Consider the following 17,963-nt stretch of genomic DNA (forward strand, 5'->3'; position numbering starts at 1 on the left):
GAGGAGTGGGGGTGTGGTGGGGGCCGGTGCGCTGCGCGCGCCTCCCCCCACCACTCAGCCCAGCCGCCCAGCCCCCACCACACCCCCACTCCTCGCACCGAATTCCTGCGCGACCGCGTGACGCGGTGACGCGGCGCCACTTGAAGGTTAAAAGTCGAACGCGCCGCGCACATCGACACGCGCTCTAATTTATGTATTATATATTCTATGGTTGCGGACGTCACATGATCACGTGATTCGACCTAGGGAGATTCTATTTTATTTCATTTTCCTAGGTTGGTAGTGGAGCACAGCAAAGCCATCGTTTTTAGTATTTTCTGATGCAATCCTCTCAGATCCTTGCCGATCCTCTCGACGAGGTGAGTTTGAAGTTTTTCGGAACCAATAAAAAAGAGAAAGAAGAAGACTTCGAGATTTTTCATTCGAACAAGAAGGATCTACACGCGGAAAAATGACGGAAGAGGATTCGGTACTTAAAATATACTTCCGACATATCACTCCATTCAATGTGATTGGCAAATATTTGCCGTTTTATTTAAATTTTTTCTATGGAATGAATATTCGAAAAATTTCCCTTTTTTTTTTTACATAGGACTTTCTTACGAAGTGTTAATTGATGCCTAGAGTATCGCTTAAAAATATCACGTTATTACTATCGATATGTAAAATTTCCGCATGGTGTGCTTCATCCGATTTCAACGTCTTTTGACAATAAATATAATTTTGTTTATGTATTTATAATTATTTTTTAGTTGTTTTATTATCTCTTTACATAATTATAATATCTTTTTTCTTTAAAGCACGTAAATTTTACATACGATAATGATCTAAGGTTAATAACCTCAAAACCTTGTTACGCTAATGTTTCTCATTTCATGTCATCGATGTCTTGTAATATCATCTTTTGAATTGTTGCTAAAATATTTTTATGAAAAACTCAATATGTTTACAAATTTATTCTCTGTTACAGTTTTTATTATATTTTTGTCAATTTTATTAATAGTTTTTTATTTGCATTTATACTTGTACATATGTATAATCGCAGAACTATAAGAATAATAAACAGTATAACTTATTTTGATTCTATATTTTTTTTAGGTATTTGATCCAACTTTGAAAAAGAAGAAGAAAAAGAAGAAGACTACCTTTGATATTGATGCAGCTTTTAATGAAGGAGGTAGTAGCGGTGATGCAACCGAGAGCACCGTTGACAAAGAGAATCAGGAGCCAGAACCTGCAGTTGTCGAAGACGACGAGGCATTGGACCTGGAAAATTTCGGTAAAAAAAAGAAAAAGAAGAAAAAGGCTTTTAACTTAGATGAGTTAGAAGTAGCTTTACCCGATACGAAAAAAGAGGTAAGAATTTTTTGTGAAAGAGATAAGAAATTCTGTGGAAGCATATATTTTTATACTGGTTATCTTTATTGATTTTAGTATCTTTTCTTTATTGTCATCTGTTATCTGTATAATCAATTTTTATTAATTTTTGATTGTTTTCTGCTGACTAATATTTTGACAAATTTACAAAAAATAATATTGTGTAAAATATTAAATAGGAAAGGACATACATATATATATATATATATATATATATATATATATATATTAAATAAAAAAATTGATTTAACTCTTATTGATAATTTAATTGTACAAATTAAAAAATTGAACAAGTTTTTTTTTATTATTAGTAATAAGACTTAATAAAGCTATGCTTTAAATTTTCTGAAATTTTGTTATTTATTAAACAGGAACCTATAGAGCAACAAGTCGAAGAAATTATAATGGATGATGACTTTGACTTAGATATGGACTTCTCAAAGACAAAGAAAAAGAAAAAGAAGAAAAAGGATCTTGATGAGTTGGTAGCCGAAGAGGAACGCAAGGAAATTGAAGATAAGGAGAATGGTATGTATCATAAGAAATGATTTGTGCCAACATCTTTTTGCGTCTAGTTGTTTATGTTACTCATTATTTGTTAACATGCTGCACTGAATCTGAGCGAAGTGCAGAGTATGGTAAGACATGCTTTGTGTTTTCTAATTACAATCAATCCTGCACTCAATTATTCTCTGCTTATTCCCGCATGAATTTCACAATAAAATCATATTTACACATTTCTTAAATTAGATTTTATCGTCTAAAAGCCTTAATTTTTATTTTGAATGCATGCATTGTGTACATATATGTCACACATATAACAACAAAACATTACTTTAGTATTTTGAGCATTATATGTCTTTTAAATATAAAAGTATGTTACTTATTAATATTAATTAAACTTACACTAATTTTATAATTTTAATAAGGAATTTTAAAAGCAATGGTTCTCAATTTTAATAAACTATTGCAAAAACAATTTGACAATTTGAATATACTTGCATGCATGTCGTGTGTGTGTGTGTGTGTGTGTGTGTGTGTGTGTAATATTCATGATTAAATATTTTGAATATTCTTTAATTAGATTTAATCGGTGAATTTTCTTTAATAATTTGTATAATGAGGGGAAAGGACAGTCTAACATAAAATACATATTTAATAAAAATTATAAAGAAGAGTTATATTTAAATATCAATGTTTATTCTTTACAATATATTTATATATATATTTATAATATATTTAATTATTCTTTACAATATATACTCTTAAAAGTTTTTGTTTTTTTTTTACAGACGCACTCTTAAAGACATTGTGTATTATTAAAACTAATATAGAGATATTTCAAACATAAATACTATTATGTGCTTTGTAACTTATCTTTTGAAATACTTCTCTTTTGTCAAAACAAATTTAGGAACCTTAAAACATTCTTTCTTTATGTTTGCTACTTATATCTGTGATTTGAGAAAAGCGTTTCATATATTTAAAATATGTTTATTATGTATTTTATAAATCTTATATATTTCCATGTGCAATATAGTTCACACTACATATTTATCAATTAAATTATTTTCAACTGTTAACAACTCCATAAATATAAATATATGTACATAATTTTTATTTGCACTCATATTTTTTCAATTGTAATATTTTCATATGTGAGTTTGAAAAATAAATTTATGTTTTTGATTTATCTAATTAATGTTAGATAAGTCAAAAACATCTGTTATGATCTATCTAGTTAATGCTAGATAAAAATTTGTTTATTCTTTTTTCTTAGTGGAGGAACCGAGCTTGTGGGTGGGCTCGGACAGAGATTATACGTATGACGAGTTATTAGTTAGAGTATTTAATATCATGCGAGAGAAGAATCCTGACATGGTAGCTGGCAAGAAACAGAAATTCGTCATGCGTCCGCCACAAGTAGTGCGAATTGGAACGAAGAAAACGTCATTCGCCAATTTCACCGAGGTATGCGTTCTTTTGATTACTAGTTATTAATTGAAGTTTATAATATATCTCTTTTCTTTGTCTTTCTAATATATCTGCGAGATGTAAGACAAAGGCTGCGAATTTTTATCTTACAAATATCTGTGCAGATTTGTAAAACATTGCACAGGCAACCAAAACATTTACTGGATTTTTTGTTGGCTGAGTTGGGTACGAGCGGCTCGGTTGACGGTAACAGTCAATTGATTATCAAAGGTCGCTTCCAACAAAAGCAAATAGAGAACGTTCTTAGGAGATATATTAAGGAGTATGTCACGTGTCATACATGTCGTTCGCCGGATACGATCCTTCAAAAAGATACCCGGCTTTTCTTTTTACAATGCGAGACATGTGGTTCGAGATGCTCCGTCGCTAGCATAAAGTCTGGATTCCAGGTAAGTTATTCATTAAGGTGATACAATGATTATATTGCAAGATATATTCATTGTATAGCTCTATTACGTTTGTAGATAATAATTAAGATTGGAAATTAATAATGCACGTTCTCCACATAATAGTATTATATAAATATAATAATATACAAGTAAAAAGATAATTATTACTTTATAAATAAGATTTTTCTATATCTATTTTACAGGCTGTCACAGGAAAACGCGCTGCTATTCGTGCGAAAACTGCCTAAGCAATTTTCTCTATTTAAGAAAACGCTAGTGCAAATAAAATATTATGAAATATAAATAAATGATACAAATTTACTGTTTGCATTTCAAATTAATTTGAATACAATTAAATTTTTATTAATTATTTATTTGAAAACTTTTGGATTTTATATAAAAAATTATACAATTTACATTCTAGAATATGATAATATATAATTTTTGAAAATTTACACAAGTATCTTTAATAAATTTTACATTTTTTAATATTATTTTAACTATTGTTGATATTTTTTTTCTATACACAAGTTTTAATTACAACAATTAAATTTCAATTTGAGTACAAGACTGTACATAGCATTATTCGTATATTCAATCTTTATTGTAAAAAAAAAGATGACTGTTCTTCTCTTAACAATTTTAACTAAAATCTTTTTGCTTTATGTTCTATTAATTGTTACAATTTCAAATATTTCTCAGAATATTTCAATTCTTTGAATTTGGCAATTCTTAGATTATAATACTTCTGAGAAATAAAGTAATTGTAATTTTTTTTATTCTCAGCAAGTTTCAGATTTTTGTAAAATATCGACAATGGTCAAAATAATAATTATTTAATTTCCTATTTCTAGTTTTTTTGTCATTTATTAATATAATCTAAATAAAACCTATAAAAACTAAAAATTACATTTATTGCAACATTATTTACTTGTTTATTTAAGCACTGTACAAAAAAACTTTCTTCAGATTAAATGATGAATAATATTGGATTGTTGTTAACAATAAATTTAAGTAACAATTTATTGTATTTTTTGTACATACAAGAATCATAGATTCGAATAAACTTTTGTAAGATTAATAACAAATTCGTGAAATTGTGCAAGCATAAAAATCTCCTTAAAACATTTTTGATTATATATATATATATATATAGAGTAGTTTTTTAAATAATTTATTTAATTACATTTTTACTATAATAAATTTTCAAACTGTTTCATGTTTCTTCGAATATCTTTGAAGAATTTGACTAAAAATTTTTTAACAAATGTGTATAATAAATCTAATAAATAACTAATCAATATGGAAATACTTTATTTGAAGTATATACATCTTTATTTTATACAACACTCTGATAACATTCTTCAGTTTAAATATCTAAGGATGATTATTATTTAATTAATTATCCAACGCATAATAACATTACAAACTTGCGAAAGAATGTTTATTTGTCTTAAAAAATATATATTTGTGCATAATAAATAAATACCATACATATATGTTGCATATTTGTGAAGAAAATCTCAGAAATTAATAAACTAAAAATTTTAAATATCTTTTGTAGTAACTATGTTTCAATTTTATATTAAAGCAAATAAAATGTATTTATAAATTCAGTCTTTTTACAAAAAGTGGACCTATTCGGCATTTGAAAAATGCGCTGTTTTTTTTTTTTAAGTTGGCAGTCTGCTTTTCACGTGCCTGCGCATGCGCGTCAAAGTATTGTACTTATCGTTAGTTCGACCAATAAAAGGACGTATGTATGTTCAATTTTCTTTCAAATTATCTAATTTCTGATTTATTAAATAGTTTCTTTCACGTAACATTTAGATTCATATTACGCAAATTGAGTAATAAGTTATTTATTTACTTTGGTACTTGTGTATATTTCTTACACATATATATACATATGTCTGTATGCGTGTGCACACATCAGTAGTCCGACTAACCGTTATGGGATCGAGAGAGGCACGTTTAGTATATGTATATACGCGAAGAAACGTGATAAGAAAAAAAAGATCGAGAGTTCAACGCGCGGAGGAAGGAGAGATGGACAGAGAGAGAGAGAGAGAGAGAGAGAGAGAGAGATAAGTATAACTACGCATCAGCGGAGCAGTCAGCTGATTCGTGATCGCCAGCATCCCGGCGCGATATATAGCGATTGTTGCATCGGTTACGACATTATTTGGCTTTGTTTGGCGATGCTAGATTGAATACGTATACGTCCAACTATTCATCGCCCTTGAGATGCTGAGATTCCGAAAATTATTCCCAAAACCTTGCTCAATTATAGCAATGGTGCACGTGGGAGCACTTCCTGGTACATAAACTTCTCTCTATATTTAGCGCGCGTAATGCGCAATTGATTTTGAAACGCGTAATAATTATTATAAACTCAGTCATATATAAAATTAAATCTATCTAATCGCTTTAAATATGATTAATAGTCGGCAAATTTATTTCTCTTTTTCTCTTCCCTTTTTTTCTCCGCGATATTCTTGAAGATTATTAGAAATATTTTAATATTTTAATTTTTGAAAAAGAAATGGGTGAATCTGTGTATTCATTTAGGAACACCAAAGTACAAAGGCTGCATCGAGAAGATCGTGGAAAACGCGGTGAAGGAGGCATCGATGTATGCGAAATATTACGTGGTAATTCTTCTAATATTATTAATATTGTTTTATATATGAAGTATTCAAGATTTATTTCGAGTTTTTCTGTTGAATGTATTTATGGATTTCTCACAAATTGAATTTTTTTAAATTTATAAAACAATCGAAGATTAATAATAAGCCAATTGAGGATCGAGATAAAAGCAATTCAAAGTACGAAGTTTTAAATTTTAAGTTCAAATAAATTAATAAAAAATCAAATCTTCATTTAATTAATATTTAAATGGATTTTATTTTGACAGATTTATAATTTGAAAATTAAAACTGCAAAAATGTTTAATATTAATTTATAGAAAATTGGCAATTTAATATATAAATAATAAATAAAGTATAAATCTTTGCAATATTATATTTTGATTTCTGGTTATAAATATATATATATATATACAAAATTCTGCGAAAACGCATCCTGCGATCGATCTTGAATGCTTATATATTTTCCAGGATGGTATACTGATCGAAAATATGCACGATATTCCCTACGTCAGGCAGAAAGATCTATCACCGGAGATCGTAACTATGATGACAAGAATTTGTTTAGAAGTTAGGAAAGTTGTGCCGCAAAGTATCGCATGTGGTGTTCAGGTAAAAAAAAATTTGACATACGCACATATATAATATTCTTTTTTCTCTCTCTTGTATTTATATTCGAATTCATCAATTTATAAACGCTTCGTTATCCAAATGATAAAATTATTGACATCAAACTGCTGTCGAATTATATCGATTTTATATTTAGTTAATTATATTAAAATTATATGGAATTTATGATTTAATTATATATAATATCAATATGTCACGTGTGGAATGTCTATATATTAGATGTATTGATTTATTTAATTTTATTGATTAATTTTATTGATTAATTAATATTAAATTTACTAAATTAATTTGATATCAAGTTACTGATTTATTGATATCAATTTAATTTTTTCTAATATCGTCTGTTAATGTTAAATTTTTGACGCACATTAATTAATATATTCTATATAATTTCATTATATCTTATTTAATATATTGTATCCTATATTTTATTTAATATATTGCACCCTATATTTAATATTTACAATCACTTGTTACAAATTTTTTTAAATTATCGAATGTTGCTTTGATAGATTCTCGCAGGGTGTAACAAGGAAGCGATCGCGGTTGCCAAGGCTGCGGGATTACAATTTATTAGAGCCGAAGGATTCGTCTTCTCCCACATGGCCGATGAAGGCTTTATTGATGCAAACGCCGGAACTTTATTGAGATACAGAAGACAGATTGACGCAGACGACGTTCTCGTGTTTGCCGATGTCAAGAAAAAACACAGGTGAGATCATTCAAGCTAATTTAAAATGGATAAAAGGATATCTTTATAATTAAAAAAAAAATCACTAATAATAACAAAAGGAAAATCTTCTCGGAACTTCTCTGGTTAAGAGTGTTAATTATACAAGAAATAATTATACGCTCTCTGACGCTATACGCCCCCCCCCCCCCCGCAATTTTATGTCGCGAAAATAGAGCTTTGCGTAAACATTCTATTTTTCGTCATCTTTCTCTTTGATATTTTTACAGCTCGCACGCGATTACTTCCGACGTGAGCCTGTCGGAGACGGTAAAAGCTGCGGAATTTTTTTTAGCCGACGGTGTTATATTAACCGGTAACGCAACTGGAGAGGAAGTAAGCGTAAGGGATCTTTCAGGTATCTTTTTTATTCTTAAACTTTTTTCTTAGAATCTCCATATAACATAAATGCGACTCCAAAAAAAAGAGTCAAAAATTTTCATAGAAGATATATTTATATATACAAATATTATATCAGGTATTTATATATATACAAATATTATCTGAGATCCTAAAATGATGAAATCTTTATTAGTTTTTATCTATATTAATCTTTTACAAATAAAAAATTGATAAACGGTTGAATCTTATTCTTTTAGTACTTCCGTATTCTTCATCATTTCTCGCGTTGTTTTTCTATTGTCTCGTATTTGTCACGTATGCGTAGAATTGAAATTTAGCACTTAATTAGAAATTTTTATTTTACGTTCTATACAAATAAAATAAAATAAATTGTGAAGAGTATGAATTTCAAATATAAAGATATATCAATAACTGTATATACTGTTAATACTATTGATATCAGCGGGGTATCACATTAGCTACAGGCTTTGTTAAACTGATAAGGACCAAAAAAGAAAAAGAAATCAATGTCTATTGACGAGATCGCGACGGTGTTATGTGACGAGGATTTGAATTCGATTCCGTGAAACGGGATACGTGAGAACGAGAGACGCCGTATATGCATGTACATTTATACATATTACACCTTGCAGAAGTGCAGGAGCGCATCGCGGAGAGGCTGCCGTTGCTGATCGGCTCGGGCGTGACGTTGGACAACGTAGACAATTACGCGAACGCGGCGGACGCGCTGATTGTGGGCTCGCATCTGAAGACGGCCGGCCGATGGGAGAACGCGCCCGATCCGGAGAGAGTCCAGGCCTTTGTCGGACATTTAAAAGGCCAGCAGCAGCGCCTATGACGACACGCGATTCTGTCGAGCCAGCGCGCGCAGGAGCCAGCCAGAAACCCGGCAGCTGTTCGACCAGCTGAGCGAGCTTCCACCTTCGATTGGCTCCGTCGCCGTCAGGGCTGAATATCGAAGCTGGCCCTTCGTGTATCTTCGAAAATCGCACGGTACGAAGAAAATATCGATCTAATAAGAAAACTCATCGCTTCCTTCTGCATGCAATAGAAGGAATACGGCTGAGAAATTTTGAGGAACGTAAATGAGAGCATCTAATTGTAAGTCTGTATATTGTAGCAGTAGAGGAGGTATGTTTCGGAAAAGAGCTGCTCTCTTCTAAAACATAGATTTCATTGATCCGTCATTGCTAACGCCGTGCTCTGTAAAGCTGATGAAGCTTTAACGTGACAAAATTTTGGGAAAGATAGATGAGACAAATGATCTGCAAAGGAGTTGCGAAACGAGAAAATGCAATATGACGTTAAACCGAGTTACACAGATAATAGAAATATAAATATTATTTGAGGATTTAATGATTTGAGAATTTTTTAAGGAAGCCAAGAGAAATATTTAGAGTAATCGTGAAATTTTTTTATTTTAAAATCTCGGAATTTATAAGATAAGAATAATCTTAAAAATTCTTATAAATTAAGAATAATCTTATCTTTAAGTTTCTTAATACAAAAACATTGTAAATGTCAGAATTATTAGATATACACATTGAGAGAATATATGTATTTACGTTCTTAGATAAAGTCAAAATATATATATACTCACAGATAGAGTTTATAAACATAAACAATCTCCAATATTTTGCCACAAGCATTCAAGATCATAAATATGAAAAATACCAGATAGACTTTTATGTTATTAAAATCAAATTTAAAATATAGATAACTTTTTTTCTCTACCTCAAAATACAAATGAATTTCGAGCGGATCATTTATCCTTCTCTCATTCCTCAAATTTCGTCATTTTTAAAAATATATAGATCCTTATTAAATCAAAACAAACAGATGGTCGATACGAGTATAATAATTCTTACAAAAATTTAATTGCAAAACATCCGATATGAAATAAAATCAAAAGGCTATCTCTTTCATAGTTTAATCCACGAACCATTGGAATCAGCATTTTTAGGAGGGGAGGGACGGGAAGGAGAGAGAGGGCAAAAAAAATCATTATTCTAACGCAACGTATCGACTCCGCGGATCTATACCAAGCACACACGTCAAAATACACCCCTGGCATCGCTCTATGGAGCACCCCACCCCACCCCACTCTCTTTCCCCCCCTCCTCCCCTCCCACATCCCATACATCGACATTGTCTTTCCCCCTACGCTATAAAATAAAACCCTCGTCCTCGTCATTCCCTCGGCTGACTCGGATGACGATGAGATGAAGGGGAGCTGGGGGGGAGGAAAGGCTCCCCCTCCACATCTCGTTTTCCCCGTTCCTAAAATCCCTTCTTCATCCAGGCAACTCATTTCTGTTCGACTCTGCTGCGTCTAACTGCCTCTCCTCTCCCCCTTCCCTCTCCTTGCCCCGCTACCGGAAACTATAATCCCCCTTCGTTCCCCACCGTTCCTCGCTAACTCCGCCTCTCACCCCCGCACAGTGCCTCGTAATCGGTTGCCTAGCCAGCCAGCCAGCCAGCCAACAGTCGAAATCAGCTGACGGCGAGCAGTTGCTACCACGGCTCCTCAAACGCGATACTATTCAGGCGAGTCGATCGTTTCGCAAGCTCTTTTCCGTGCCATCCTCTCTCTCCGATGGTTTTTGTTTTATTATTATTTTTTTGTTGTGTACACCTCTCTCTCTCTCTCTCCCTCTCCCCCCCTCTCTCTCTCTCTCTCTCCATTCTCTCCTTTCCTTCTAACGTAGCGGTAAACTATGTATGTCGCTTTTCCGCTTTCCGTAGCATTGTGTAGCGTCTTATAACAGCGATGACGGTATACATCGAATTGACGTACTTTGACGTGATCAGAAGACATCCGACGACGACGACGACGACGTCGACGACAATGAACGATGACAGTTCTTCTGTGTATATTGTCATTCGCATTCTGTCATACGGTTTTGGAGATTATTGATTGACGCGCTTGGATCAAGTGTGAGAGAGATTTCAGAGAGAAGAGAGGAAAACTACGAGAATAAAAGTCCTAAAAAGACACAAGTCCTGGTCCGAATGATGATTTTCGCGATTGTGTTGTTGTTGTGCAGTTGTTGAAGCTAAGCCACCATACGATGGGTGTTTTATGGTACGAGAAAGTGAGGGAAATTCGGGAAAGGAAGGAAAATGAGGCGTTCACGCGCGAGGGCAAGTGGGACGATAGCGAAATGGCCTGACGTCGAATTTATTTACTTTCTTTATCGTGTAGCTAACTCTTTTACACGGCCAAGCTGTGTGCTTCTCTGGATGTGTGCGTGTGTATCTATGTGTATGTGAGGAAAATTCGAAAACGGAGTAAAATGGCAAATTGAAGTATCGATCGTTAAAGAGGCCGATCACACAGAGCCATTTTCACGAATTTTCATGATTTAATTGTTTAATTTCGTCGATAAATCATTTATTTCGATTCTATAAGCATGAAATTCGTGAAACGAGAAGAATAAATTTCTGATAAAAATGTACATCTTATTTATATTTTATAGGGAAATGCGAAAACAATCGAGAAAATCAATCGATGCGACTAATATGAAGAGAGTTACTTCGAAATGCCTTGTTAACGAATTTTCTCATTTTGTAATTGTGTAAATCTTTTTCTATAATTTTTTGTATAATTTATTGCGCGTGGAAATAAACATAAATATAGGAAAAAGTTTAGAAAAACATTAAGGACGAGATGGCTCTGAGTTTAGGACGCCAAGTTGTGATTACTGAAAGAGAGAGAGGGGAGGTGAAAGAAGAAGAAGAGAGAAGGGATGATGCGAGGGGGGGAGAAGGGAGAAAGTTATGTGAATGTGTCTTTGTGTTATATATCTTATTGTTGCATTATATCTTTCAAGATAAGATTTTTCCATAAAAAATATGCTAATTAGAGATGGATTAGCAGTACGATGGAAAGGCGACTTCAGGGTCGATTATACTTTGTTATATGTTGTTATTATTGTACGATTCATTTAACATCATTTTTGCGTTAATTGAATGTTTGCATAACGAACAGAGAAAAACAGAGGGAGATTAACTATACTTTAATCTTTCCGATATTAGTATATCGCGCTAGTCGGGTAATAGCTCGGATTCTAGAATGACGTGAGTCATTCAGCCAATTGTGAAATAAGTCAGGATGATGAGAGATATTACAGGAATAAATTATACAATCTATGTATTTTTACATGCACAATCACGCACACATACAAATATGATTATTTTATTAGAGTTAGATTATTATCATTAAGAAAAAAATCGTTTATGCGATGATTCGATATGCAGAAGAATTCTAAGCTTGTTACATTTGCATTTTAATCGTAAATTCTTTCAAATAAATTTACAGATGCTAACTGTAAATTTATTTGAAAGAATTTACGATTAAAATGCAAATGTAACAAGATGTCTATATTAAAAAAATCTAATTTCTATTTTTAGTCTGCTTGATTATTGCAAATTTATCATTTTAACATTTATATTTTTATATAATAATTATATTATTTTTTATATTATTTTTAATATATTATTATTTTTAAAAATTTATATTTTTCATTATAATTATATTTTTTAGCATTTATTATTGTATTTGTTTTATCGCAGTAATTATTTTATTACGTGAATTTTCTTCGAAAATTCGAATACATTAGTATTTAATTTTGAATTGCAATTAACAAAAAAATATCTTTTCAGTCAATTAAACAGAAGGCGGAAACACACATTTATACGTTATCTCTTCCAAAAAAAATTAGGAAGATTATCAAAAGACGATAAAATTTTCAATGATTATTGATCACATTGCATCTGCCTGTCTGTCTGCTGATGTGTCTACTTATCTGTTTGTCTCTGTATGTGTGTTGTGTAATGCAGAAGTAAAAATATATTTTTGCAATATTTTTTCGAAAGGATCACATCAAAAGAATCTTTGAAGCTAATTTTATACTACTTAATTTTATCCAAGCGCGCATATGTATATCGAATTAATGAAACTTGTCTAAACATACATATATCACAATGGGCTATTACGTACATTTGTGCATTATTGAATGTGTATGCAAGCTTTATAACAGGACTAATAATAAGTCTCTGAAAGAGGACTTACGCCACTTGGATTAAGATAACATCGGGAAATGAGTTATAAGCGTGTACATTTGTGTCAGTTCGTATACTTATAATTATATAATTGGCACGTGGTATATGTAACGAGGAAAACTACTGGCTGAGAGAGGACTCGTTGCCCTTCTAACCAGAGAGAAGCAAATTCGAGATCAAGGTCGTCGTGATCGCTTCGCTCGCGCGCCCACGAAAACGCGTCGAGATTATACAACAGAATGAATGAGAGGGAAAGAGAGAGAGAGAGAAGGTGGAGAAGAGAAATAGAGTTAGAGTCAAAATGCAGGGATCCAAGAATCCGTTTTATAATCTTAGAAGTCTCGGTATCTAAGAATACGATTTTCTACCTTGTCTTCTCCCCCTCTTCCTTCCTCTTTTCCAGTGTGGGATAAACAGTACGATTCTTCAATCAAAGGATGAGATGAGAGTTGTTGAAAAATATCACTGTTCGGAAAAGCGACATTAAGATATTAATTTTAAACAAATAATACGAGGAAATCAACATTGAAATTTGTGCATAACATTTATTCATATTTTTTTATTTAAAAAACAATTTCTTTTGTTTGTGTTGCTTGCAAGTATGCCAATTAAAAAAAATATTTGATAGAAATATATCATGTATAATATTGATATCAAAGTATTAAGCTGAAATTATAAAGTAATAAAGTTCATATATGATATTTCAAAATTTAATTTTACTATTTATATTAAAATAATAACTTTAAATACTAGTTTAAAAAATAATAATTTGATGAGTAATAAATAAATAGTTTGAAATAAATTATTTTATTTGAATGATATTTATACAAATAAATATATATGTATATGTTTATGTATAAACAATATTATTGATATAGAATTATTATTATTACAGACGTTGGACGATCAGGATGTTGGGTAATTTTGTCGGTTACTTGTTCGGAAATAATTATTCCGGCACACAAGATTCGCTCGAAGAGGATCCTCGAACCCGAGGGATAATGCGGAGATTCAGGCAAGTGGAGGTCGAGGACGATGAATGGATCCTCATTGACCGAACTGGTACATAATTTATTGTTTTTTGGTAATTACTATAAACAATGTATGTTGAGAGAGAAAGAGGGGGAGAGAAAGATTATTATAATACATATATTCTAATTTATAATTTCAATCGGGATTTTCTTAGAAATATTTACGTGTGATAAAGAGATAGTTAAAATAGTGTCTTTCTTCATTATCCAATGATTCACACGCTGTTCATTTAATATCTTTATGAGTTTGTTAGGCAAGAATTAATATAAATGTAGTTGTAACTTCCGGAATTTCGCTTATAAAGCGAGTTAATCGTCTTTATTGTTGATTCATAAAATATCTTATCTGAGAGATTTCGTTTATGTATATAGTAAAGCGTTTTATGATCTGGAGTTATTTCTGTAATCTTTATTACGAATGAAATGCTGTTAAATATGTATACTTCAACATGTTACAATATTCCTCTTTCCTCCCTTATCTCGAGTATTTCTTTTCCTCAAGTATTATTTTTTGAATTCCGAATCTCCAGTCTCTTTATCCTTATTATTTTTATGCTTTACATCATCTTGATTATTTCGACTGATTATGTGCTCTCTTTTCCCTTCTTTCAGTTGAGGGTACGCTGGAGGAGCCGTGGTATGAAATGCCACCGGCAGTGTTCACCCAAGAAGGTCCCATTAAAGTGGCAACCTCCCCTATGGAGAATCTGCTGATAGAGCACCCTAGCATGTCGGTGTACTCTGTCGTCTCGGGTACGTCTCCCCCCGTCACTCCGGACACTCCACCCCCTTCGCCGGACAGATGGATAGAGGACCAAAAGGACGTCGACGTCCGACAAACCGTCGACGTTCCTCAAAACGTCCCCCCGACGCCGCCAGCTGATCTCTCGTCCTCCACGTCCTCCGCGCTTTGTACCGTGTCTACGTCCTTGGATAGTCTAGATCGAAGTAGCATCGACGAATTGTCGCGCAGAGTTGTCGCAGAATTGCAAGCCATCCACAACGACAAACTGCCCGCATCAGATAGCAATAATAACGGAGTTAGGATCGGAAATCAGCTCCGGTCCGCCCAGCAACGAGCTCAGGAGGTAAACTTGAAGAATTTCTCAAATTTCTGCAATCTTATGTGCGTATACGCACTCGCGCGAGCTATCTTGAAGACTCATAATTCAAAAATTCGAAGCATTTATAATCAAGAATTGTTAAATCGAGGACTCGCTATCTCTTGTCTTCGCAGGTGTTGCAGAAACGCTCGACTCAGGGCCTGAAGAGGACCCGCTTGGAAAGGAGCAACAAGACGCGCCAGGCAAAAGGCAAGCGGCTACGTCGCCAGGACCGTTTGCGTGTTTGTCACAGCGGCGCCAATAACAACCGAAAATGCTAGTCATCCGATCTCAGGTCAACCTGTACTTAAACTTCTTCCTAAAACGCGATGATTAACGCAATGATAAATTGTTACTCGATGAAATTTCGCTGCAATGACAAAAGTTAATATTTACAAGAATTATCATCGATAAAAGATTAACAAGAGTAATCCTTTATTACTTTGCGGTATATGCTATTTCTTCATCGATGATTTGAAATATTAACTTCTCCGATATAAGACACTTTACTGGCTCTCAGATATGAGAGTCTGGCCATTATTAGATTTTATATTGAATGCGTGCGTGTGAATATGTATTGTATATGTGTACGGAGTAGTGTTTATAGTAATAATTGTTGTAGAGTTCACTCTAATCTTTTGATACATTCTGCAAAAATGGCTGATTGTTGTACGCGTAATTGTAATTCAATGACACGCCAAACGACTCTCAATGACATTTTTCCGTTAGCGATGGAAAAGAAACATTACGAGTATATTCAGCCTAATTCTTCGAGCTAAATCAATTAATAAAAAGTCAGAAAATGACTTGAGGTCAGGCTCTCAATCGAGGATTAGACGATTTGATCTGTTCATTGTTATATCGCAAGATGTTATAGATCAGATGACAAAGTGTCTTACAAAATTGACAAATTTGTCTGCTAAAGATTTAAATGAGAATATAACATATATGCACAGCAGAGAAAAAATAATTGCTGTAATAAAAATGGGAGTCAATTGCAACTTGTAAGAAATCATTATAAATTTACACAAAATGCTGCTGCTCAGAACAATGATTTCAATTCGTTCGATCGATCCGGAGTTCATTGTAACGAAATTTTACTTGTCAAATGCGTTCTTGTTCGCGCAAGCGTGCGAGGAAGTGTGTACATTTGGTGATTATGATAAAAGGCACATGTGACATGTTTAACCCTTTCTAGAAAAAAAAAAGATACGAGTGACATGTTTAACCCTTTCTAAAATGATCATAGACAGTTTAAAGAAAATGTTTGACATCATAAGGTCCTTTCCCCTCCCCTTCATATAAGGTCTTCACATAAGATTCTCTGGATAGAAATCTTTACACAGAACAATACATATTTTAAACTCCATGTATTAATGCAATCATTATGTTAAGGGATAGAAAGATTATATTAATCCCAATTTTTATTTCTAATAATAAAGATAATAAAGTAAAAATCCTTGCTCTCATACAAACATGGAAATGAGAAGTGATTTTTAAGCTCTAGTTAATAATATATTGAAAGTGTTGATGAATCAATCTCACAAAGAATAAATTCTTATGAATTTCTTTCAATAAAATATATTCTAGAAAAAATAACGAGAAAATATATTAATGTACAAAATAATTTTTTGAAATTTGTGGCCTTGTACAGCTGACCGAAACAATACTTGAGAAATGTAATTCCGTCGTGAAAGGGTTAACAGGGTCCTCGAGCAAACAAGTCACAAAAGGACGAGATATATCACAAGGACGTATATCGATATCAGTATCATTAAGAGATATATTTGATCTGTCCAATCTTTCATTTAATGCTAAAACTCTATTAATTATATAATTATTATTTATTTGACACAAATGACAATGTGCGTAAGGTGTATGTACACGAACCAAATCACAAATGGCATGCACGAAGCCTTGAAGATTGTTTTATACCTTCCACAGTCTGTCTTTTGGTTCTCACTAAAATATTATTATTATTATTATTAGATTTATTTGCGCATCTTATATATAATTCCTTATGTCCGTTTGGTCATAAAATTCTTGGACTCTCCAGATTCATGCCTCATCAAATTGTGTTAAACATTTAGGATCCCAGGATTTAAATTCTTAGAAAATTATATATTTTTATATATTATATATATTTATATATGTATATTGAATATATAATATATAAAAAATTATATTTTAAAAAATTTATAATTATATATGTATTTAATACATATATATAAATAATATATAATATATAATTATATATATATATATATACACATATACAGGGTGTATCAGACCACCCGTCCACCCCTTTTATTTTGGAAACGGCTCAAAATTATGAAAAATCGCGAAATACGTGTTTGATTATTTCGAGAGGCTACTCTTTTAAGGGGGTTTTTCATAATTTTGAGCCGTTTCCAAAATAAAAGGAGTGGACGGGTGGTCTGATACACCCTGTATATTACATATATTATATTTAATTATATATATATATATATATATATATATATATATATACATTTATATTATAAAATTTCACAAAATGGATTTTGTGATGTATCTAAACAATTTCAATCATCGGATTTAAAAAAAAATTTCTATATTCTGAGATATTTCTGAATCCACGAATTGATTGAGCC

General features: G+C 32.1%; 2 protein-coding genes across 8 annotated transcripts; both read left to right on the forward strand.

Moving 5' to 3' along the window:
* The first annotated feature begins 272 nt into the window (after positions 1-272).
* On the forward strand, positions 273-4,082 carry Eif2beta (eukaryotic translation initiation factor 2 subunit beta). Of its 4 annotated transcripts, none has more exons than XM_083056369.1 (7): positions 273-359; positions 1,099-1,356; positions 1,749-1,905; positions 1,983-2,015; positions 3,158-3,348; positions 3,477-3,761; positions 3,965-4,082. In XM_083056369.1, exons 1-7 carry the CDS (start codon positions 321-323, stop codon positions 4,007-4,009), a joined length of 1,008 nt encoding a protein of 335 aa, XP_082912495.1. In that variant the 5' UTR covers positions 273-320; the 3' UTR covers positions 4,010-4,082. The 4 variants fall into 4 exon arrangements, with proteins under 4 accessions (XP_082912495.1, XP_082912497.1, XP_082912496.1 ...); XM_083056370.1 differs by having other exon boundaries at positions 306-469; XM_083056371.1 differs by lacking the exon at positions 1,983-2,015 and having other exon boundaries at positions 278-359.
* Positions 4,083-5,206: 1,124 nt separating this feature from the next.
* On the forward strand, positions 5,207-17,845 carry LOC145946505 (uncharacterized protein F13E9.13, mitochondrial). Of its 4 annotated transcripts, XM_083056116.1 has the most exons (9): positions 5,207-6,081; positions 6,333-6,415; positions 6,881-7,021; positions 7,552-7,751; positions 8,000-8,127; positions 8,765-9,125; positions 10,061-10,679; positions 14,092-14,211; positions 14,840-14,867. In XM_083056116.1, the coding sequence occupies exons 1-6, from the start codon at positions 6,009-6,011 to the stop codon at positions 8,968-8,970; spliced, it is 831 nt and encodes a 276-aa protein (XP_082912242.1). In that variant the 5' UTR covers positions 5,207-6,008; the 3' UTR covers positions 8,971-9,125; positions 10,061-10,679; positions 14,092-14,211; positions 14,840-14,867. The 4 variants fall into 4 exon arrangements, with proteins under 4 accessions (XP_082912242.1, XP_082912245.1, XP_082912243.1 ...); XM_083056119.1 differs by lacking the exons at positions 5,207-6,081; positions 6,333-6,415; positions 6,881-7,021; ... (1 more) ...; positions 8,000-8,127; positions 10,061-10,679 and adding an exon at positions 15,465-17,845 and having other exon boundaries at positions 8,979-9,125; positions 14,092-14,258; positions 14,840-15,315; XM_083056117.1 differs by lacking the exons at positions 5,207-6,081; positions 6,333-6,415; positions 6,881-7,021; ... (1 more) ...; positions 8,000-8,127; positions 8,765-9,125 and adding an exon at positions 15,465-17,845 and having other exon boundaries at positions 10,480-10,679; positions 14,092-14,258; positions 14,840-15,315.
* The last annotated feature ends 118 nt before the right edge of the window (positions 17,846-17,963 follow it).

The sequence above is a fragment of the Prenolepis imparis genome, unplaced genomic scaffold, assembly GCF_030444845.1.
Source record: "Prenolepis imparis isolate NDT839.2.m4 unplaced genomic scaffold, iyPreImpa1.0 SCAF_17, whole genome shotgun sequence".
NCBI lineage: Eukaryota > Metazoa > Arthropoda > Insecta > Hymenoptera > Formicidae > Prenolepis > Prenolepis imparis.

Bases quoted from the DNA above. Each gene is read 5' to 3' on its own strand.
- LOC145946505 (XM_083056116.1), top strand. From the start codon at position 6,009: ATGCTGAGATTCCGAAAATTATTCCCAAAACCTTGCTCAATTATAGCA. The intron at 6,082-6,332 runs GTACATAAACTT...GTATTCATTTAG, and splicing joins GCACGTGGGAGCACTTCCTG to GAACACCAAAGTACAAAGGC. The intron at 8,128-8,764 runs GTATCTTTTTTA...TACACCTTGCAG, and splicing joins AAGCGTAAGGGATCTTTCAG to AAGTGCAGGAGCGCATCGCG.
- Eif2beta (XM_083056369.1), top strand. From the start codon at position 321: ATGCAATCCTCTCAGATCCTTGCCGATCCTCTCGACGAG. The intron at 2,016-3,157 runs GTAAGACATGCT...CTTTTTTCTTAG, and splicing joins TGAGCGAAGTGCAGAGTATG to TGGAGGAACCGAGCTTGTGG. The intron at 3,762-3,964 runs GTAAGTTATTCA...TCTATTTTACAG, and splicing joins GCATAAAGTCTGGATTCCAG to GCTGTCACAGGAAAACGCGC.